General features: G+C 36.5%; 1 protein-coding gene across 1 annotated transcript; it reads left to right on the top strand.

Moving 5' to 3' along the window:
- Positions 1-1253: 1253 nt before the first annotated feature.
- Positions 1254-25560, top strand: dpep1 (dipeptidase 1). Its single transcript, XM_061974777.2, has 10 exons — positions 1254-1515; positions 1577-1703; positions 8885-9017; positions 9098-9248; positions 10531-10600; positions 14539-14715; positions 14786-14870; positions 14936-15011; positions 16062-16197; positions 25068-25560. Exons 1-10 carry the CDS (start codon positions 1403-1405, stop codon positions 25245-25247), a joined length of 1248 nt encoding a protein of 415 aa, XP_061830761.1. The 5' UTR covers positions 1254-1402; the 3' UTR covers positions 25248-25560.
- The last annotated feature ends 26 nt before the right edge of the window (positions 25561-25586 follow it).

Below are 25586 nucleotides of genomic sequence, written 5' to 3' on the forward strand. Positions count from 1 at the left end.
GAACTAAGCAAAATTATCTGTCAATAGAACAAGAAAATTTGGCTTGTCAAGACTTTCCAAAACAAGTCAAATTAGTTAACCTCAAAGGACCCAAAAATACCTTAAAATAAGTATATTCTCACTAATAACAAGTGCAGTTTTCTTGGTAGAAAAAAAGGAGACCTTTTTGCTCAATATGTTGAAAAGTATTCTTAAATGAAGTAAATGCTAGTGCCATTATCTTGACATAATGATGACATTTCTTGAAACCAGCAAACTTATACTAAAAACTAATTTATTGTTCTTAATGGAAAGGCAACAAGGCAACCGCTTGTTACTCTCGGGGTCTCCCAGGCAAATCATATGGTCTAAAAATGAATTTTTCCATCGACAACATGACATCATCGCACCAAATGCGTGCTCTTTCAGTCAATTAGTGCGCATATATACAGCCCGGCCCCCGGCCAAATTTTTTTAATTGTAATTTTGAAGAATTTATCTGAATGTGCATGAACTATTTCTGTTCAAAATTGTTAGAAATGTCACATGTTAAATGTTTAAATATTAACTGTCAGTTTACTGTACTGTGCCAACTGTACAACTATATGAGTACGTATGTTATATTGTTTCATTTAAAATAAAACAGCAAGGTCCATTTGGCTGCCATCTGTTTTAATTATGAGACACAATTTTGTAAAAATCATGATTTTTTTTTTTCATGCTTGAAATAAGAAATTATTACTTTAAAAAAAAGTAGTTTTATACTTGTGAGTGTTGACGACACAGCTTTGCAACAGTTGATAATCTAGTTTCAAGCATGTTTTACTCAATATAGGTCATCAAATCTTAGCAACGAGCTGTAATATCTTACTTAAAACAAGTAAAACACTCTAACATAAAATCTGCTTAGTGAGAAGAATTATCTTATCAGACAGAAAATAAGCAAATATCACCCTTATTTGAGATATTTAATCTTACTTAGATTTCAGTTTTTGCAGTGTAGGCAATAGGTCAAGCACCATAGTTAGCCGCCTCTTACTAGCAGTTTTTCACTATTTAGAATGCCCAGAAAAGAGAAAGACATGTGTTCACGTCTCACATAAGGATAGCGGATGACGGGCAAACTTCCCCCCCCCAAAAAGAGCAACTTGAACGCAACACGAAAGGTCGGGTCAGGTGGAAGTTAGCTGGTTAAATTCCCATTCTGCGGCTCAGCCAGCAGCTTGACTATCCATTAACCGACAAGTATTGATTGACAGCTGTGGTCAGACGGTGTAGCTACCGTTTGCAGTTTACAACAAGACACACCAGAGGAGGAGCTTTGCGTTGAGGTCACACTTGACGATTACAACCACAAAGTTCATTACAGGCAAATGCTGCAGGAAGTCAGGGACACGATAATTGTTTGTGAACGAGTGAAAAAATGTTAGGGCAGTCAGTGGTTTTGTGTCTGGTGTGTGGGGCGGTCACCTGGGCCCAGGACCTGAACATGAGCAGAGCTCTGCAGTTGATGTCTGAGACGCCGCTCATCGACGGGTGAGAAAATACTTTTTAAGTAAAAATGCTGTTTTAAATAAAAAAAATTCTCATTCTGCAGCCACAACGACCTGCCCTGGCAACTTCGACAACAGTTCGACAACCAGCTGAACAAAGTGGACCTGAACACTCTGGGAACAACACACACCAACATCCCAAAGATTCAGAAGGGGCGTCTGGGAGCGCAGGTACGCTTTATTATTTACTATTTGTATCCTATTGCGTACGTCTGCATAATAATGTAAACAGTGGTTTTTAAACTTTTTTTGGTAGAAAAAATAAATAACCAACATTATTTTATTTATTTAACAAGTGTATTTAATATTTTTGGCCACTTTAACATTACAGACCGTTTGCACAGTAACACTGCGTTTGTATATAGAAAAATAAAACACTGTACTTTCACCAAGGTATTCTTTGGTGTACCACTAGAAGGAGGAGAGCACACACACTAACAGTTTGAGAATCGCTGTTTTTTTTGTTTTTTTAAATAATTAACCAACATTAAAATACAGTAGCGTAGTAGGCCTAAGTATTCATTAAAAGCTTGGAAGCCGTTTTATTTAACGAGTGAATTTAATATTTTTGGCCACTTTAACATTACACACAGTTTGAACAGTAATACTGTGTTTAAATACAGGAAAATAAAACATTGTACATTAACCAAGTGATTCTTTGGTGTACCACTAGAAGGAGGAGAGTACACACACTAACAGTTTGAGACACAGTTTGAACAGTAATACTGTGTTTAAATACAGGAAAATAAAACACTGTACTTTAACCAAGTGATTATTTGGTGTACCACTAGAAGGAGGAGAGTACACACACTAACAGTTTGAGAATCGCTGTTTTTTTTTAGAAAAAATAATTACCGTATTTTTCGGACTATAAGTCGCAGTTTTTTTCATAGTTTGGCCGGGGTCCAGTGCGATTTGTATATGTTTTTTTCCTTCTTTATTATGCATTTTCGGCACGTGCGACTTATACTCCGGTGCGACTTATACTCCGAAAAATACGGTAACCAACATTCAAATTCAGTAGCGTAGTAGGCCTAAGTATTCATTAAAAACAAGGCAGCCGTTTTATTTAACAAGTGTATTTAATATTTTTAGCCACATTAACATTACACGCAGTTCGAACAGTAACACTGTGTTTGAATATAGAAAAATAAAACACTGTACTTTACCCAAGTGATTATTTGGTGTACCACTAGGAGGAGGAGAGTACACACACTAACAGTTTGAGAATCGCAGTTTTTTTTTAGAAAAAATAATTAACCAACATTCAAATTCTGTAGCGTAGTAGGCCTAAGTATTCATTAAAAACAAGGCAGCCGTTTTATTTAACAAGTGTATTTAATATTTTTAGCCACATTAACATTACACGCCGTTTGAACAGTAACACTGTGTTTGAATATAGAAAAATAAAACACTGTACTTTAACCAAGTGATTATTTGGTGTACCACTAGGAGGAGGAGAGTACACACACTAACAGTTTGAGAATCGCTTTTTTTATTTAGAAAAAAATAATCAACCAACATTCAAATGCAGTAGCGTAGTAGGCCTAAGTATTCATTAAAAACAAGGCCGCTGTTTTATTTAACGAGTGTATTTTAATATTTTTGGCCACTTTAACATTACCCACAGTTTGAACAGTAATACTGTGTTTAAATACAGGAAAATAAAACACTGTACTTTAACCAAGTGATTCTTTGGTGTACCACTAGGAGGAGGAGAGTACAGACACTAACAGTTTGAGAATCGCTGTTTTTTTTTTTAGAAAAAATAATTAACCAACATTCAAATTCAGTAGCGTAGTAGGCCTAAGTATTCATTAAAAACAAGGCAGCCGTTTTATTTAACAAGTGTATTTAATATTTTTAGCCACATTAACATTACACGCCGTTTGAACAGTAACACTGTGTTTGAATATAGAAAAATAAAACACTGTACTTTAACCAAGTGATTATTTGGTGTACCACTAGGAGGAGGAGAGTACACACACTAACAGTTTGAGAATCGCTCTTTTTATTTAGAAAAAAATAATCAACCAACATTAAAATGCAGTAGCGTTGTAGGCCTAAGTATTCATTAAAAGCTTGGAAGCCGTTTTATTTAACGAGTGTATTTAATATTTTTGGCCACTTTAACATCGCACACAGTTTGAACAGTACCGTAATACTGTGTTTAAATACAGGAAAATAAAACACTGTACTTTAACCAAGTGATTCTTTGGTGTACCACTGGGAGGAATGGCCGCCAAAATAAAAGCACGGGACAGGAACTCACACGAAACACAGAAGAACACTAACAAAACGCAACATAAAGGTGGCGTAACCAGCCGTGTCGGCATGTTCATAAAAACCGAGATTGCCCTCATTCAAGAGACGCCATCCTCTGCGCACACAAACCTTTAGTACATCCGGCCCTAAATCTCATGATCTATTTTATTGTCCCGGTGCCGCTGTGGTTGTAACTGTGCAGTAAATTGGTACCATAACCCTGGATAAAGAAGAGAAGTGAACAACATGGCAGACTCAGATGGAGCATAATGACATGAACATGAAATGTATTTTTATAATTTCATACAGCTACTTGATGACTTAAGGCGCCGTTTGGAGCCAGCAGACAGCAAAACAAATTAAATGTAATGTAATGTGAAATGAGTGTCTCCATGGTGACACGCAAAAAACCTCATTTAAATAAGGCTTATGGAATGTACACTCCGGACTAAGATGGAGCATAACGACATGAACAATTTAAATGTGTGAATGTGGACAAATCATTTACCGTAATACATTTTAATAGCCGAAGTTTGTATAAAAATGTTGATAATATTAGAGAATATCTGAGCCAGTTCAATACATTTAGTATTGTTGCAGTCTCAGAGACTTGGCTTGATGAGAACAAGTGTTCTGAAATAAGATTGGATGGTTATGAATTATTCGCCACAAACAGAGTTGGAAAAAGGGGAGGAGGAGTAGCACTTTTTGTAAATCAAGATTTAAAATGTTGGAATATTGACAGCAAATCAACTGCTATTGCTGGAGTTTTTGAATGCATAACAGTAGAAATTGAAGTAGAAAAATCCAAAAAAATAAATGTCAGTTGTGTTTATAGAACACCTGGATCATGTCTAGATACATTCAATCAAAAATTGGATTATTTGTTTAGTAAATCAAACAAGATCCATATTGTGTGCGGTGATTTTAATATTAATCTTCTGAACCCCATGGACAGTACCAAAACAACCGATTTTATAACAGGACTGTACAGCAATAATTTCTTTCCCCTTATCACAAAACCAACCAGAATAACAGTAGACTTTGCCACACTGATAGATAACATTTTCACCAATCAACCGGAGAATCAAATAACAGCAGGACTACTACTCAATGACGTAAGTGATCATCTACCTGTATTCAGCATTTTCCACCATTTCTTTGATGAGAGAAGGGCCAAAAAAGCAGTTCAATATAGATTTGTTAGACACCAAACACCAGAAACTATGGCAGCATTCAAGTCTGAGTTATGTGCTCAAGACTGGGGGGAGGTTTATACCTCCACAGACCCGAATGAGGCATATGAAACCTTTCTCAACATTTTCATAACACTGTATGATAAGCACTGTCCAATGAAAAAACATGGCATTAAGGACAGCACTGTCAAGGACAAACCGTGGATCACAAAAGGATTATTGAAGTCCTGCAAAAAGAAAAAATATCTTTACAGAAGACATTTAAAGCACAGAACCAAAGAAACTGAACACAAATATAAAACGTACAAAAATAAGTTAACACAAATAATAAAGCACAGCAAAAGAACACATTACTGTAACCTATTAGAACAACATAAAAATAGCATCCAGGGTACGTGGAAAGTTTTAAATGGTATCATTAAAAAAAACATGACAAATAAGGAACATCCAAGCTATTTCATAGAAAATAATCAAACTATAAATGGCCCTAAGGAAATAACGGATGCTTTTAACACCTTCTTCGTGAACGTTGGACCTACTTTAGCAAATGGAATTGTACAACCTGAAAACAGTGTCAAATTTAATGAACAAACCATTCAAAGCAACTTAGAATCGTTTTTTATTTCCCCCGTTTATGAAAGTGAAATCACAGAAATTGTAAATTCTCAGAAAAACAAGAAGTCAACAGACTGCTGTGACTTGGACTTTTCTCTGATTAAAGAAATTGTTGATTTTATAGCTGTTCCCTTCACTTATATATGTAATATTTCTTTTATAAAAGGAGTTTTCCCAAAGAAAATGAAAACGGCAAAAGTTATTCCCATCTTCAAAAGTGGAGATAAGCATCAGTTCACCAACTATAGGCCTATTTCTCTACTCTCACAATTTTCAAAAGTCCTTGAAAAATTATTTGTGTCAAGATTAGACAGTTTTATTGATAAGCATCACTTGCTAAGTGAACACCAATACGGTTTTCGACCAAACAGGTCCACTTCCATGGCAGTGATGGAACTAGTTGAGGAGGTAACCACTGCTATTGATAAGAGGGAGTTTGTTGTTGGCGTTTTTATTGACCTGAGCAAGGCCTTTGACACCATCGATCACACATTACTTTTAAACAAAATGCAGAGGTATGGTTTTAGAGGTCTTGCTCATGATTGGTTGAAAAGTTATCTTGGTGGTAGAGAACAGTATGTGCATATGAACAATGTAGATTCAGATAAAAAGATTATAACACATGGAGTGCCCCAAGGTTCTGTACTGGGACCAAAATTGTTTTTATTGTATATTAATGATATCTGCAAAATCTTTAAAAAAAACTCAATTGTATTCTCTTTGCTGACGATACAAGTCTGTACTGTTCTGGACAAGACCTTGGCCAACTCTTAGAGGCTGTAGAGAGCGAACTCCACATACTAAAGCAATGGTTTGATGCCAATAAACTGTCAATCAACCTAAATAAAACAAAATATATAATTTTTGGAAATAGGAAAAATAACATACTGTGTCATATAAGAATTGATGATATGGAGATAGAAAGGGTGTATTCAACAAAATTTTTGGGAATCTATATAGATGATAAATTAAATTGGAAACTGTTCATAAATATACTTAAGACAAAGATGGCAAAAAATATTGCTATGTTATATAAAATCAAAAACTCCGTAAATCAAAAGGCTCTTAATATGTTATATAATTCTTTCGTACTCCCTTATCTTAATTATTGTGTTGAAATCTGGGGTAACAATTACAAAACAAACATCAACTCTATATTCTTACTTCAAAAGAAAGCGATTAGAATTGTAAATTATGCAGATTATCATGACCATACCAATGCTCTGTTCATTAAATTAAAAACATTAAAACTGCACGATCTTGTTGACCTCAACACTGCTATTGTGACGTACAAAGCTCACAACCACATGCTGCCTCGGTGTCTACAGGAGAGGTTCATACCCAGAGAGAATCCCTATGACCTCAGAGGTTCAGCTGTCTTCCAGAAAGCTAAAATAAGAACAAGCTTAAAAAGTAGATGTGTTTCTGTCAGGGGGGTTCAACTGTGGAACAGCTTGGATGATTCCTTAAAATGTTCCAGGTCCATTCACACATTTAAAAAACACTTTAAGACCAATGTCTTGGAAAAATATATCACTCTTGAATCAACACAGTAGTTAATACTATGATCAATGTTAATTAAAATACTAAATGTGGGATATAAATAATAATGGAAGTATAATTGTTTGTATATAGTATATAAAATATAAGGATATAAGGATATTTCACATGCCTTTACTGTGTATATAATTGAACAGTGTTCATATTGTGTATAATGTGTATTTATAATATGTTGTACAAAAGACATTTCATAATTTTCGGAAGTTCATCTTGTACTTGACATTGTTTATAGGGTTAGGCGCTATAAGTGTTCAACTTCAGCCTAAACCCTTTCGGTCTGTAACATTTTCATTTTCAATCTATGAATGTACAACTGTTTGTTTATTTTTTGTTGACCATTGACCGAAGAATAAACTTTACTTACTAAATCAACTTCAAACATGACATAGTGAAAACACCGTAGGTTGGAGCTCAGTGGCCTTGTGGTTAGAGTGTCCGCCCTGAGACTGGGAGGTTGTGAGTTCAAACCCCGGCCGATTCATACCAAACACTGCAAAAAAGTAGGATCCATTGCTTCCCTGCTTGGGAGGCAATGGGAATTTCAAGGGTTGGAATTGGTGGTTAAATTGCCAAATGATTCTCGAGCGCGGCGCATGCTGCTGCTCACTGCTCCCCTCACCTCCCAGGGAGTGAACAAGTGGATGGGTCAAATGCAGAGGACACATTTCACCACACCTAGTGTGAGTGTGACTATCATTGGAACTTTAACTTTAGCTTTATGCATACTTGCCAACCCTCCCGAATTTTCCGGGAGACTTCCGAAATTCAGCGCCTCTCCCGAAAACCTCCCGGGACAAATATTCTCCCGAAAATCTCCCGATTTTCAGCCGGAGCTGGAGGCCACGCCCCCTCCAGCTCCATGCGGACCTGAGTGAGGACAGCCTTTTTTGACGGGAGGACAACAGGGTGACAAGAACTAAATCATCCAGACTAGAGATAAATTGTATTATTATGTTTATCTTACCTAAAAATAAATATATTTATTAATTAAAAAAAAAAAAAAAAACTAAATACATTTTTACTATATTTTGCTAAAAACATCAAAATTAATTGTATTTTTATTTTTTATTTTTTATGACTCCTTTTTACATCCAGCCATAGAATTATACATTAAAATAAACATATTTGAAATAATTCATATTAAATTATCATAATAATCCATTTAAAATGACCTAATTTAATTATTAAAATAATTGCTTGTTTATCAACAACTTTGGCATTTTATTCATTACATTTTGAAGCTCTCAGAAGCCAAGTTATGTTATATTCCTTAATATTTATTTATGCAAGTTTGAAGTATCAATTATCCAAACACTGTTTTGTTTGCATATTTTCAGGATGTATATATGTACATATATATATATATATATATATATATATATATATATATATATATATATATATATATATATATATATATATATATATATATATATATATATATACATATATACATATATGAAATACTTGACTTGGTGAATTCTAGCTGTCAATATACTCCTCCCCTTTTAACCACGCCCCGCCCCGCCCCCAACTCCCCACCTCCCGAAATCGGAGGTCTCAAGGTTGGCAAGTATGGCTTTATGGAGCATGGACGTGGAGGGAAATGAGTGTCTCCATGGTGACACGCAAAAACCCTCATTTAAATAAGGCTTATGGAATGTAGACTCCAGACTAAGATGGAGTAAACAACATGAACATCTGTGCCACTTTCAGTTCTGGTCGGCCTATGTGCCGTGTGCCACTCAGTACAAAGATGCCGTCAGACAGACCCTGGAGCAGATTGACGTGATCCACAGGATGTGTCACAAATACCCCGACTATTTCATGTTCGCCAGCAGCAGCCAAGGTGGGCGGCGTCGCACTCGACTCTAACGACGATCCAGGTGCGGAAGGGCGTCACCTGTTGTCCTTAATTGTTACTCGCAGACATCATGGAGGCGTTCGGTCGCAACAAGACGGCCAGTCTGATCGGGGTGGAGGGAGGTCACTCCATTGACAGCAGTCTGAGCACACTGCGGACCTTCTACCAGTTGGGGGTGCGCTACCTCACCCTCACACACTCCTGCAACACGCCCTGGTAGGTCGTGTGTGTGTGTTACTGCAAATATGCATGACCATGTGTGTGTGTGTGTGTGTGTGTGTGTTCTTGTATTTCTCCCCTTCTTGTGACATCAAGAAGGAAAAGTACCTTCCATATGAGGAGGTGTGAACAAGTGATGACATAAATCATGGTCCCAATACGGCAAACCATTGCATCTAATAGAGAATGTCTCATTTGCACCTCTGGTGATGAAATTTATCAAAATTAGGGTGGTCCCAAATAGGAGGGATTTTTCAAATTGACTGTGTGTTGGTTTTTAAAGTGCTCCCCCTCTGGTCAACATATGAAATAACAAGTGTGTGTAAAAATTTGAAGCGCTCCCCCTCTGGCCAACATATGAAATAACAAGTGTGTGTAAGAAATTGAAATGTGCCCCCTTTGGCCAAAATTAATAAAAAAAAAAAAAGATATATATATATATATATATATGGATGGATGGATGGATATATATATATATATATATATATATATATATATATATATATATATATATATATATATATATATATATATATATAGACATGCTGTAATAACGAAGTAAATAATGAAGATTAAAAACCAATTACAAACAAAAAATACAAAAAATTAAAAGCTTACCTTTTTTATATTTGCATAGTTTGTATATATTATTAATGCTGTAAATACATCTATCCATCCATCCATTTTCTACCGCTTGTCCCATCTAGAAAGGGTGGTCCTAAAGAGGTAGCCATTTTTCGGAGGTGTCAAGAAGGTAACAAATACAAGAGTGTGTGTGTGTGTGTGTGTGTGTGTGTGTGTGTGTGTGTGTGTGTGTGTGTGTGTGTGTGTGTGTGAGTGTGTGCGTGTGTTACTGCAAATATGCATGACTATGTGTATACGTGTGTGTTGGTAGCGCATGTTGTGTTGAGGAGATTAAGGGACATTCCTGCTGAGATCCCAGAGATATCACATTTACTAGAAGATCCGGTTGGTTAGGGATGGGAATTAAAAGGATTTTTACGGTTTCCGATTCCACTTTCGATTCTGCTTAACGATTCGGTTCTCTTATCGATTCTTATTTGGGAAAAAGAAGAGAGCAAAAAGGTGGATTAGCATCAATTGAGTTTAGTTTGGAAGTAACACAACCTTACAAAGCCTACAGTGAGGTCCTACGAAGCACAGTGACCTCCTACTTCTACCGGTACCAAAATATTGGTACCTGTATTTTTTAAGAACATCATTTGATCTGCATTGATTGGCTGGTTTAACAGAACATGTTAAATGTTTGTATTATCAGGGCAGATAACTGGCTTGTGGACACTGGAGCAGAAGCCTCTCAACACGATGGATTATCTCCATTTGGCAAGGTCAGTCGACTATTATTTTAGGAATGTTCCTATCAGGGTTTTGTGCTACCGATCATCCAAGAGTGAGATCAGCCGATACCGATATGGATTTTTGATCACACGTTTCAACTGTACATGTTTCAATGTATTTATGGTGAGCACTATTGACAGTTTCACAGTATGAACACAATAAATTAACCAGTTCTCTTCTATTACATACAATTGTTTGATGAACACTACTACACAATATCAATCAATCAAGACATGATTATGTATATAGCCCTTCATTGATAGTACCTGAATGGACTTCACAAGATCATAACAACATCCGCTGATCTAAACCTACATCCGGGCAAGGAAAAACTAAAAAAAAGTGTGAAAAAGAAGAAACTTTGAAAAGGGATCGCAGATGTAGTTATCACTTTTCCAAGTGGGAATAGTTATTGAATTGTTGAATTAATATATTGTTCGAATTATTAGTTGTTAAATTATTAGATAAAGTGAGAGTCCAGTACAGTAACAAAACAACTACTCATTTGAATCTTTTGGTCTAAATTTTCCTGTGTCCAGGGAATTATTCAATGAATCTGTAAACACGAACAAAAACTGCAACAAAAATAGTTTTGAGAAAATAAAAATATCAATAGGGACAAGAGGTAGAAAATGGATGGATTATAATCATACTAGAGTGATCGATCACCTTGTTACGCTTTATATATATATATATATATATATATATATATATATATATATATATATATATATATATGTATGTGTGGGGAAAAAAAATCACAAGACTATTTCATCTGATGAAATAGTCTTGTGATTTTTTTTCCCCACACATACATATATTGCGCTCTACTACGGTATCGAGCACTATTTTTTGGATAACCTTATTAAGACATATATATATATATATATATATATATATATATATATATATATATATATATATATATGTATGTATGTATGTATGTATGTGTATATATATATATATATATATATATGTATGTATGTATGTATGTATGTGTATATATATATATATATATATATATATATATATGTATGTATGTATGTATGTATGTATGTATGTATGTATGTGTATATATATATATATATATATATATATATATATATATATATACATATATATAGTACAGGCCAAAAGTTAGGACACACCTTCTCATTTCAATGCGTATTCTTTATTTTCATGACTATTTACATTGTAGTTTGTCACTGAAGGCATCAAAACTATGACACCTGTGTCGTGAAAATGCTTTCAGGTTTTAAAGCTCATTGAGAGAATGCCGACAGTGTGCAAATCAGTAATCAGAGCAAATTTGAAGAAACGAGAAAATAAAATGTTTTCAGTTGTTACACCTTTTTTTGTTAAGTACATAACTCCACATGTGTTCATTCATAGTTTTGATGCCTTCAGTGACAATCTACAATGTAAATAGTCATGAAAATAAAGAAAACACATTGAAATGAGAAGGTGTCCAAACTTTTGGCCTCTACTGTATGTATGTATATATATATATATATATATATATATATATATATATATATATATCCAATTAATAGCTGAACAGTGTGCCAAGGACATCGATTATAGTGCACGGTACAGGCATCTTGCTTATTAAAGTGGCGGACAAGCTCGCCCATGGTCTACAACGAAAGTAGTGGTAAAGTAAGCGGTCTTGCTCCTGCTCTACCGTCTTCAACAGTAACAGTAATTCAGTATAGTTAAGTAATCTAGAAATATTAGCTTTGGCCTACTTACTGTTGAGTAGATGTCTGGACTTTGCATCAGTCCATCTTAGATGAGCTCGGGCCCAGCGAAGACGGCGGCGTTTCTGGGTGTTGTTGATAAATGGCTTTCGCTTTGCATAGTCGAGTTTTAACTTGCACTTACAGATGTAGCGACGAACTGTAGTTACTGACAGTGGTTTTCTGAAGTGTCCCTGAGCCCATGTGGTGATATCCTTTACACAATGATGTCGCTTTTTGATGCAGTACTGCCTGAGGGATCGAAGGTCACGGGCATTGCCGCTTACGTGCAGTGATTTCTCCAGATTCTCTGAACCTTTTGATGATATTACGGACCGTAGATGGTGAAATCCCTAAATTCCTTGCAATAGCTCGTTGAGAAATGTTGTTCTTAAACTGTTCGACAATTTCCTCACGCATTTGTTGACAAAGTGGTGACCCTTGCCCCATCCTTGTTTGTGAACGACTGAGCATTTCATGGAAGCTGCTTTTATACCCAATCATGGCGCCCACCTGTTCCGAAATTAGCCTGTTCACCTGTGGGATGTTCCAAATAAATGTTTGATGAGCATACCTCAACTTCCTCAGTCTTTTTTGCCACTTGTGCCAGCTTTTCTGAAACATGTTGCAGGCATCAAATTCCAAATGAGCTGATATTTGCAAAAAATAACAAACGTTTTCCAGTTCGAATGTTAAGTATCTTGTCTTTGCAGTCTATTCAATTGAATATAGGTTGAAAATGATTTGAAAATCATTGTATTCTCTTTTTATTTACCATTTACACAACGTGCCAACTTCACTGGTTTTGGGTTGTGTATATATTTTAAAATAAATAGACACACAGTTAGAATGTTGCATGTCTTGTGTTTCTCATACTTCACTGATAGGGTTTTAATCATACTTGCCAACCTTGAGACCTCCGATTTCGGGAGGTTGGGGGTGGGGGGTGGGGGGGCGTGGTCGGGGTGGGGCGGGGGCGTGGTTGGGGCGAAGCTAAGAGGGGAGGAGTATATTTACAGCTAGAATTCACCAAGTCAAGTATTTCATATATATATATATATATATATATATATATATATAAGAAATACTTGACTTTCAGTGAATTCTAGCTATATATATATATATATATATATATATATATATATATATATATATATATATATATATATAAATAAAAGAAATACTTGAATTTCAGTGTTCATTTATTTACACATATACACACACATAACACTCATCTACTCATTGTTGAGTTAAGGGTTGAATTGTCCATCCTTGTTCTATTCTCTGTCACTATTTTTCTAACCATGCTGAACACCCTTTCGCAGGTACCCAGAAAGGTTTCGAGTACCACCAAAAAAACTGAATCTCTGAAGACAGTATAAAAATCTGTGTTAAAGGTGTACAAATACTGTTTGTATAATAAGCATGTTATTTTTTACAAATGAGGGTTAAGAGTTCAGTACTAAAAAAAAAAGAAAATAATGTGGCTTCAGTACAGTTTTTTAATCGAGCTGCTGCATTTTTTGGTTGGGTTGTTTATTTATTTTGAGTAACTTCTATACATTTCTAAAAGGGGAGGAATGTAATAGTGATCTATGTTTGTCTGTTGCCATCTCCTGGTGAATGTTGGCTATAGCGTACTGGGGTTACTTTTTGGTTGGCCAACGATTTACGTGGTGTTGCGCACCTGACGTCACTCAGGTCTGCATGGAGCTGGAGGGGGCGTGGCTTCCAGCTCCGCCTGAATTTCAGGATATTTTCGGGAGAAAATTTGTCCCGGGAGGTTTTCGGGAGAGGCGCTGAATTTCGGGAGTCTCCCGGAAAATCCGGGAGGGTTGGCAAGTATGGTTTTAATATTGTATCTGTTTTAATGACTAAGCTTTTAGTGTTTTAAATATTAGTATGTAGTATAGCGTTTTAAGATGTATCTAAATAAAAAGTGCGTAACAAACAAAGTCTATTATTATTATTTATTATTTCTGGCAGGCTTTTTGTTGTCCTATTCTTTTCAGAGATCCTCGAACACACCAGAAAAACAAACCTGCGTAACAGAAAATAATTAAGAAGCACTATTGTTAATTGAAGACTATAAAATGTCCAAAGGTGTGAATGAATGTTTGCTGGATGTAAAAGTCATGTGATTATTGGTAGAACATGAATTAAGTCAACTTCTATTGTATGTTCCGCAGCAAGTGATCGCGGAAATGAACCGTGTGGGAATGCTGATAGATCTGTCTCACGTGAGCGTGAAAGTGATGAATCAGGTGTTGGACATGTCCGAGGCACCCGTCATCTTCAGCCACTCCTCCGCCTTCGCCGTCTGCCCACACAAGAGGAACGTTCCGGATGATGTTCTCAGAAGAGTGGTGAGTGGAACGTGTGTGTAGACTCGGCAAGATGGAGGCTCATGTCATGTGACGTCCTACGTCTGTCCAGAACGAAACAGGAGGAATTGTAATGGTTAACTTTTACAACGACTATGTGACTTGTAGTCAGACTGCTACACTCTCTGATGTTGCAGGTAAAGTACAATCTTGCAACTTTATGACTGTTTATTGTTCTACTGAAAATTGTATTTACATCTAGATCACTTTGACCATATAAGGAAAGTGGCAGGAGCTGGCATCATCGGCTTCGGCGGCGACTATGATGGCGTTACAAGGTCATTATTTAGCACTTCAGAGTTGATTATTTTGGATCTTTGAATATTTATCTTTATTGTCATTGCTCAAGTACAACAACATTTTTGTCACGGTTTGGTTGTGGCGTTGTGTTGTGTTGTGTTCCCCCGGGATGCAAACAGAACACTCCGGACAGGACCTGCGGGTAGGTGGACAGTTTAAATAAAGAGACAGTGAGATGGATGGATGAAGAGGATCTTAGGGAACGTGAAGGCGTGGCGACATGGATCAGGTCAGAGACATATGATGGAGAGAGGTTATGGATGGCTTTGAAAGTGAGGAGAATTATTTGAAAGTGGATGCGATGTTTGATGGGTAGCCAGTGGAGTTGCTGCAGAACAGGGGTGATGTGCTGGATTGAAGGGGTTCTGATGATTATCCGGGCTGCAGAGTTCTGGAGCAGCTGAAGTGTGTGAAGTGACTTGTGAGGGAGACCAAACAGGAGAGAGTTGCAGTAGTCCGGGCGAGAGGTGACCAGGCTATGGACTAGTATGGCAGCAGTATGAGGGGTAAGGGATGGGCGAAGACGATTAATGTTCCGAAGATGAAAGTAATGTTCAATCTATCAAGATATAATAATCATATCAAAATCAAATTACAGGATGTTATTTATGTAGTTTGCTCATTTTCCTCGACTGGTGCACTAAACATCATGTGGTTTGGTTTTTTACTTATGTAGCATCATCTACAAAGATACAAAGAATTGCTATTGCGACATCTAGTGGACACATTTAGAACAGCAACTTCTTTCATTCAAAAATGTTGCCAAATTTTTATACTTCGCAAACTCATCCCGCGAGCCGGATAAAATCAGGCCCGTGGGCCGTACGTTTGACACCCCTGGTCTAGTTAGAACATAAGCTAGCCGGTGGTGTTCTCCGTATATTGGTTTAAATATATATATATTTGGTTTAAAAATGTAACCTTGAGATTCAAACAGCCTTTTTGACTTCGGGTTCGATACAGGTGTTGAAGCACAAAAGAAAATATGATAGTATTTGTTATTCATGTGTCACAACCCACGGTGTCAGACTTCCAGAGGGTCTTGAGGACGTGTCCAAGGTCCCCAGTCTGGTAGCGGAGCTGCTGAGAAGAGGATGGTCTGATGACCAAGTCAAAGCTGCTCTGGGAAACAACTTGCTGCGTGTCCTCAAACAAGCCGAACAGGTGAGTGCTGATAACAAATAAATACGCTTTCAAAATGTCGAACTTGAACTTGAGTGCTGGACTAAAACATCCAGTCATTGTTATGTTTTTGATTGATTGATTGAAACTTTTATTAGTAGATTGCACAGTACAGCATACTTGCCAACCTTGAGACCTCCAATTTCGGGTGGTGGGGGGTGGAGGGTGGCAGGGGGCGTGGTCGGGTGTGGGGTGGGGGCGTGGTTGGGGGTGTGGTTAAGAGGGGAGGAGTATATTTACAGCTAGAATTCACCAAGTCAAGTATTTCACATATATATATATATATATATATATATATATATATATATATATATATATATATATATATATATATATATATATATATAAGAAATACTTGACTTGGTGAAGTCAAGTATTTCATATATATATATATATATATATATATATATATATATATATATATATATATATGTATATATATATATATATATATATATATAAGAAATACTTGACTTTCAGTGAATTCTAGCTATATATGTATATATATATTGTACATATATATATATATATATATATAAGAAATACTTGACGTTCAGTGAATTCTAGCTATATATATATACAGTATTTATTATATATATATATATATATATATATATAAGAAATACTTGACTTTCAGTGAATTCTAGCTATATATGTATATATATATTGTGCATATATATATATATATATATATATATATATATATAAGAAATACTTGACGTTCAGTGAATTCTAGCTATATATATACAGTATTTATTTTATATATATATATATATATATATATATATATATATATATATATATGTATATATATATATATATATATATATATATATATATATATGTATATATATATATATATAAATAAGAGAAATACTTGAATTTCAGTGTTCATTTATTTACACATATACACACACATAACACTCATCTACTCATTGTTGAGTTAAGGGTTGAATTGTAATTATATATATATATATATATAAGAAATACTTGACGTTCAGTGAATTCTAGCTATATATATATGCAGTATTTATTTTATATATATATATATATATATATATATATATATATATATATAAATAAGAGAAGTACTTGAATTTCAGTGTTCATTTATTTACACATATACACACACATAACACTCATCTACTCATTGTTGAGTTAAGGGTAGAATTGTCCATCCTTGTTCTATTCTCTGTCACTATTTTTCTAACCATGCTGAACACCCTCTCTGATGATGCATTCCGCTTCGTCTCCTTGTTGTGTGCGCAGTTGTGCACTGCACTCTCTAAAAGCCGTAAATGTTATTGTCACATATGCATGTCCAGTAGATGGCAGTATTGTCCTGTTTAAGAGTGTCACAACATTGCTGTTTACGGCAGACAAACTGCTTTACGGTAGACGAAAACGTGACTGCTGCTGTTATGTGTTGTTGCCGCGCTGGGAGGACTTTAATGAACCTGCCTAACAATAAACCTGGAGGGGGCGTGGCCTCCAGCTCTGCCAGAATTTCGGGAGATTTTCGGGAGAAAATTTGTCCCGGGAGGTTTTCGGTAGAGGCGCTGAATTTCGTGAGTCTCCCGGAAAATCCGGGAGGGTTGGCAAGTATGCAGTACAGTACATATTCCGTACAATTGACCACTAAATGGTAACACCCCAATAAGTTTTTCAACTTCCACGGTAATCAATTCATGGTAACAGCAGTGACTCCAAGGGGAGGAAGCTGTAATTTTATATTATGGTCATAATAAATGTCGTAAAACATGCGGCGAGGTGACGGCCATCTTGCATATTTGTGGCAAGCATACTTGCAAAATGTTGGTCTTCAATATTTCTTATTTATTGTAATTATTAAACTCCTGAAGGGCCCTCACACTATGTCTACATGCACTACAAAAACATTGTTTCACTTAGAAGGGAACTGCACTATTTTTGGGACCATAGGGCATACCAGATTATAAGGCGCACTGCCGATGAATGGTCTATTTTTGATCTTTTTCCATATATAAGGCGCACCGGATTATAGGGCGCATTAAAGGAGTCATATTTTATGATTTTTTTTCTAAATGTAAAACACTTCCTTGTGGTCTACATAACATGTAATGGTGGTTCTTTGGTCAAAATGTTGCATAGATTATGTTTTACAGATCATCTTCAAGCCGCTTTCTGACAGTCGCTTCAGGATGCGCCGTTTTGTGGGCGGTCTTATTTACGTGGCCCGTCATCTTTGTTGTAGCGGTGTAGCGTGCAAGGACGGGAGTGGAAGAAGTGTCAAAAGATGGAGCTAACTGTTTTAATGACATTCAGACTTTACTTCAATCAATAACGGAGCAGCATCTCCTCATCCGGAAACAACAACACCGTGAAAAACCGCCCAACCGGAACTCTAATAACTAAAGTTCCTTGGGTGAATAATGTCAACTCACTGCACCGGTATGTTTTAGTGCTTTCATGGCGAGTTTACTGACAGATATAAGTAAGAGTGGAGGATGAACGTCCCATAACAAGAAGATAGAGAAAAAGAAGAAGCTTATCGACTACGGTGTCGTCACGGACTACAAAAGCGGATTTGCGCAATTTTTCCGGATTTATGCAGAGCCCAAATACAGATCAGCAGGTACCAGAAGGTAAGAAAAGTTGCTTTTGCATAATATTGCGACACTAAACTCCAGATAATATGTCTTACCTTATACACACACCATAATAATACTCTTATGTTGAAGCACATCAAACGGTGCAGCCGTCACTTATCTCTTATGTTTGACTGCCATCTACGGGTCACACTTATTACACCATGTACCAAATAAAATTGCCTCGAGGTGGGTAAGCTCAACCAAACTTATTCTTTACATTAGGTGCACCGGGTTATAAGGCGCACTGTCGAGTTTTGAGAAAGAAAAAACGATTTTAAGTGCGCCTTATAGTCCGGAAAATACGGTAGGATAAAAAAACCGCTTGGAAAATGCAGCTAATTGGAGTCATCGTTGTAGCCTTAAAAGCCTCTATGACAACTACAAAACCCTCCATCAACATTTTTTATACAGGCTGTAAGTCTGTATACAGTATAATGTAGTAACAGACATGTTCATAACATTATGTAGTATGTTAAATATTTACTGTACCTTGATCATTTTAATCATTGCTGGGACTGATTTCTTACGCCCATTGATTTCCTTGTTTCCATAGCAGCGCACTTCCAACTTCTGGCAACAAATGTGTGTTCCTACTTCCGGAATCAAACAAGTGTTTTCTAATCATGGCAGACTCAATCACAAACAACAAAAAATGACTATTTTTGGACAAATGAGGATTCACAAACGTATCTTTTTGAATCTGAATATACGGAGGATGAACTACTGCTTTTTAGAAGTGAGGACGTTGGAGCAGACGGAAGCCGAGAGAATGAGGGGAAATCAACTCGAAGCTGCAAAATGTGGAATTTGAAGCTAAGCTATTTCGACATAAATGGAGTGCTTACCCAAATAAACCGGAAAACATGTCCCCGGCCAGTTGGACCAAACCCAGCACGTCATACGTGTATCATAACAGACAGCATACGCTGTTTAGCGAGATGTGTACAAACAATACATGAAATGTGGGCTAATACTTGACAGATACTTTAATATGATTTTGTTGTGCATTACAAACTCGAAGCACAATTCGTGTTCACGTAGTTACTCGCTTTTCTCTTACTCGATAGAAAAAGAGTTCCTCAGTGTTGACTCTTACAATAACAATGTCGCTACAGTTTGGTTATTATACAGGTTACGGAACGTAAATGAAGTATTGTTGACGGTTTTTGAATGCATTTTTAAAGTGATTTAGAGGTAGAATTGATTGCTCCCATTAGCTGCATTTCTATTGACGGAGGCAGATAATTACATATATCCATATTTGTGTGTTACTTCTTTATTTTCATAGTCATATTACAAAACAGCTAGTGTTCTTTATTTGTTATCTTTTGGTTGTCTGCAAGTACTGTGTGCCAACTTTCAAGAATGTGAAGGGGGAGATCTTCTCTGCTTCTCGTCTAAAGCCGACTTTAGATAATAAACAAAAGGGACATGGGGTGAGGTGAGAGAGAGGGGGAGTAGCAATAAATCCTTTCTCTTATCTTCTTCTGTGCCCAGCTGTGGAGGAAGGGACAAGACGGGTGGGGGCAAGAGAGACGTTATAGAAGAGAAGTTTTCCGTATGTTGGATTAGACCATTTTAGCTGTGATAGTGAGCGCTTCTGTACGGGATTTGGTCTCAAGTTTGTTTCCAAAGGCTTTGGAAATAAAATGACAAAATACCTATTCTGTCTCTGGTGGTTCTTCTACTCAGCTTTATGTGTCATCAAAAGAGCTTGGGAGTGACCAGCAACTTGAATTCCCTGGGAAGAACGCAACACTAGCCACCAAGATAGAGCCTAATTTTACATGTTAGAATGCAAAAAAAAGAAAACCTTATGATCTCTCATAATGATTGTGAAAGATAGGCAATATCCACAAAAAGTGCAGTTCCCCTTTAATGTGGTTGAAACTAGCATTTCAAAACACATGTGAAAAACCTTATTCCGGTTTGGGACTTTTTTTTAAAAATGGAATTAACATGTCTAGACTAGATTGTGTGATTGTACACAAGTCACAGCCACAATATTTAAATGTTTAGGTCTTTGTTTCATCAACAATGTTTGTTCATTAAATTATTTCGTGTTTTGTTTTTTTGAAGTTACTTTTTGGGTTGTTGTTTTTACTGAAAAATGTAATCTAGTGTATTACATAAGAGTTTTTAAATAACCTGTTATTTTTCCCTTAAATGTGATTATAAATCTCTCAAGTTAGATAAAGATTAGCTGATTCATCAGTAAATAATAATACATCACTATTATATTATTACTAGTGCATCTACCGGGGCTCTGTCTTTAAAAGCTAGTAACGCCTTTGTTTCTAAATGTAATCAAAGGTCCTTGAATGTATCACAGTTATATGCTATGAGATGCAAAAGTGAAACTTAAACAGAACTTTGTCCGATTTCTACACAAATATCCATCCATCTTCCTCCGCTGATCCGAGGTCAAGTCGACTAAGCAAATAATCCACAAATAGATTATATTTTTACCTTTCTTCTATCCCCTCTTCCTGGTTCCAAAATGTCGGTGCTGTGTGTGAATGCATGAATGTGAGCTTTGATGACGTCATTGACGTCTGTGTTGAGTGAACAGCAATGTGTTCCATGCTGAATGTGATGCTGTCAGGAAGAATGAACCATTTTGTGTTTTGTGGAAGCGGGTGTAGGTAATGTTGCACATTCCTAATTTGATTTAAACTATGTTGTTATTGAACCTTGACAACAAAATTCATTTTTTTAGTGGTTTTTGCAATAAGTGCCTAAACAGAGTGCGCTAACTATAAAATTGTATGACTATTCGTTGCATGTGATCTACTAAGACTGTGTGTACAATTGACTTCAGGTGCATACCGCCCTGTTTAAACAAGGATATTGCGTGTAGTACCGACATTACGTGTCCATGGAAACACTCATTTCCCTCCACATTTTTGTTATCATGCTCCCCAACCTGTGTGCGGTGTTGTTGAACAAACAGATCTATAATCTGCACCACCTTTTCCGCAATATAGAACCGCGATACCCTAGAAACCATTTTTGGCACACTGACTGCGCCCTCTGCAGGGTAGCGATGGACATACTTGCCAACCTTGAGACCTCCGATTTCGGGAGGTGGGGGGAGGGGGGAGGGGTGGGCGTGGTCGGGGTTGGACGTGGGCGTGGTTGGGGGCGTGGCTAAAAGGGGAGGAGTATATTTACAGCTAGAATTCACCAAGTCAAGTATTTCATATATATATATATATATATATATATATATAATTATATATATATATATTTTATTATTTATATATATATATATTTATTTTATTATATATATATATTTTTTATTATTTATATATATACATATATATATATATATATATATATACAGGTAAAAGCCAGTAAATTAGAATATTTTGAAAAACTTGATTTATTTCAGTAATTGCATTCAAAAGGTGTAACTTGTACATTATATTTATTCATTGCACACAGACTGATGCATTCAAATGTTTATTTCATTTAATATTGATGATTTGAAGTGGCAACAAATGAAAATCCAAAATTCCGTGTGTCACAAAATTAGAATATTACTTAAGGCTAATACAAAAAAAGGATTTTTAGAAATGTTGGCCAACTGAAAAGTATGAAAATGAAAAATATGAGCATGTACCGTACAATACTCAATACTTGGTTGGAGCTCCTTTTGCCTCAATTACTGCGTTAATGCGGCGTGGCATGGAGTCGATGAGTTTCTGGCACTGCTCAGGTGTTATGAGAGCCCAGGTTGCTCTGATAGTGGCCTTCAACTCTTCTGCGTTTTTGGGTCTGGCATTCTGCATCTTCCTTTTCACAATACCCCACAGATTTTCTATGGGGCTAAGGTCAGGGGAGTTGGCGGGCCAATTTAGAACAGAAATACCATGGTCCGTAAACCAGGCACGGGTAGATTTTGCGCTGTGTGCAGGCGCCAAGTCCTGTTGGAACTTGAAATCTCCATCTCCATAGAGCAGGTCAGCAGCAGGAAGCATGAAGTGCTCTAAAACTTGCTGGTAGACGGCTGCGTTGACCCTGGATCTCAGGAAACAGAGTGGACCGACACCAGCAGATGACATGGCACCCCAAACCATCACCCAACCATGCAAATTTTGCATTTCCTTTGGAAATCGAGGTCCCAGAGTCTGGAGGAAGACAGGAGAGGCACAGGATCCACGTTGCCTGAAGTCTAGTGTAAAGTTTCCACCATCAGTGATGGTTTGGGGTGCCATGTCATCTGCTGGTGTCGGTCCACTCAATACCATCGTATTGTTCTGTCTTTATATTTTTTTTCAATTGGAATATATTTTTACAGTCTTTTATCTCATTGTAAAGAGAATTCCGTAGTTTAACCCCCACCACTGATATGCACATTTGTTTTAAAGTTGTCCTTGACTACTGATGTTGGAAATGACCTTTTCTTCTGTGCTCTTCATTCTCAGAAGTGATGACAAACATTTTTTGTAAATTTGCTGGTAATGTTTTACTTTTAGCCTTAAACATGACACATAATGTCTGTAACTTTACTAGCTCCTGCAGTTTCAATAAACCCGAATTAATAAATAATATGTTAGTGTGTTCTAAGTAATCTACTTTATGAATAATCCTTATAGCTCTTTTCTGTAGTTGATACAATGCCTTTTTGTTACTCTTATATGTGTTCCCCCACACTTCCACACAGTAGCTGATGTATGGGACTGTAGCTGATGATGCTTCCTGAATTAAAAAAGGCAATTAAATTTCTTAAAACTCGTCATTACGGTTTGCTTTAATAAACCAATTAAGTCATCCAGCAGCTGTATGAAATTATGAATGACATTGCTGAAAAATAAAATGTCCAATTTTTTTTATTTGTCCCAAAACAAATGTGTCTTTGCACATTTTCATTATTCATTTTAGCACAACATAATTGTACGCACATTTATTTTCCGTCCCTTCTCATGCAGTATATTTGCTTAGTATTTATTTTTCTAATCAGCCTGACCTAAGCCTAAGGTTTATAAACACATTATAATCTGTGTGATTAACACATGCTTTCATATCATTTCTTAGATGTTATTATTTAACATGATTAAAATCAAAAGCATGATTACTAATCCAGTGTTATTATTTGAGTGGGCCCCAGGCCCATCTTTGGTGGAAAAGTTGGGGCCTTGGGGGGGGGGGGGGTCTGTATACTTAAAAACAACTTAAAAGAAAAATTATACAATTAATACCATACCATACCATACCAACTTTATTTATAAAGCCCTTTAAAGACAAGCACAGTTGAAAAACAAAGGGCTGTACACCAGAAAGAAATGGAGGCAAAGGACAGACTAAAAAATAACATTTAAAACAGAAATAAAAAATACACATTTAAAAAGCAAATATAAATTACCATGAGAACAGTTTGTTAGATAAAAACAGTTTAAAAGTTAAAAACAGTTCAAAAAGTTAAAAGCTAAAAACAGTTCAAAGTCTCATGCTGGGTTAAAAGCCAGTGAATAAAAATGGGTATTAAGAAGGGTCTTAAAAATAGCTAATAATTAATGAATTTTTCAAACTGAGACTCACTGACTTTGGCTCATTTTCTGTGAAGAACATATATCAGAATACATATTTAATGACCACACACCATACACCCCCCCTACACATTTCTATTACATATAAGATGTCCGGGCCCACTGGACCCGGGGCTAATAGAAGTGTGGAAATTGATGTTCTGTGTACCACACGCAAACACACAGCAGGCCTAGACAGGAGGAGGACAGAGTGTAGGTACACAGAACATCAGAGGGTCAAATGTGCGAGAAAATGAGAGCAGACAATGTTGACAAATGTTAAAATACTGAACAGAGGTAAACATCTGTTCAGTATTTTAACACAAGTGTTTGATTGTGAGGCATTAACGGGTCCATCAGACCCACAAACGCTGGCTGAGTGACAACAATATGAACATTACACAAGGGTTAAATGCAGAAGTCATGTGTGCATAACTGTGTCAGTTTGCACGTAGTTTTCAGACGCAAAATAGCACCAGTTTTAGTCTTAGTAAATCATATTGTGATTGTGTGATGTTTATATTTGCATCCTCCTGGTGATCAGCATATATTCTGCATCTTCATGACGACGCTAAATGGATAGCGCTCACTTAAGAGACGCACAAATTTAGTAGATCAACCTTGCGTGCGCTATTTAGTTTGCACGTGTTTTAGTAGATCAGGCCCTGACAGTTTTATTGTTGCTCGTCAGGTCCGTGACCGTCTGAGCGGCAACAAACCCGATGATGTTCCCATCCCAGACAAGGAGGTGCAGAACCCGTGTCGCACCAGAGATGGTTCCAAAAACAGCGGAAGTGTTGCTTCGCTAAGTACGATGTCTCTTCTGTCAGCGCTGACTTTGCAGGCTTGCATCATTTTCACTGCTTCTTAGGGTTGTCGGTCACAGTCACCAGCACACATTGCAACCGATCGATTTGTTCGCTTGTTTTAAGTGTGATTTATGTTTATTATGCCATGTGTGCCCATTATTTCCTTTCATTTTTAAGAGACGCGAAACAAAAAAAAACAAGATGATATTGTCGTGTAAAGTTGAAGCGATGAATACAGAGAATTACAACAATATGTGCGAGGATGTCATTTTTAAAGTTTGTTCTGCCCTCACATATACGTGTTGAGGTTACACACACAGGCAGACAGCTAACAAACAATCCAGGACCTTCTAATAAAGTTCCAAAGCAGATGAATCCATTTAGGCTCTTTATTGTCGTTG

The sequence above is a fragment of the Nerophis lumbriciformis genome, linkage group LG15, assembly GCF_033978685.3.
Source record: "Nerophis lumbriciformis linkage group LG15, RoL_Nlum_v2.1, whole genome shotgun sequence".
In the NCBI taxonomy this organism is placed as follows: Eukaryota; Metazoa; Chordata; class Actinopteri; order Syngnathiformes; family Syngnathidae; genus Nerophis; species Nerophis lumbriciformis.

Excerpts from the sequence above, each read along its gene's own strand:
- dpep1 (XM_061974777.2), top strand. The coding sequence starts at position 1,403 with ATGTTAGGGCAGTCAGTGGTTTTGTGTCTGGTGTGTGGGGCGGTCACC. Across the intron at positions 1,516-1,576 it reads GAGACGCCGCTCATCGACGG|CCACAACGACCTGCCCTGGC; the intron begins GTGAGAAAATAC and ends CTCATTCTGCAG. Across the intron at positions 9,018-9,097 it reads GTTCGCCAGCAGCAGCCAAG|ACATCATGGAGGCGTTCGGT; the intron begins GTGGGCGGCGTC and ends TGTTACTCGCAG.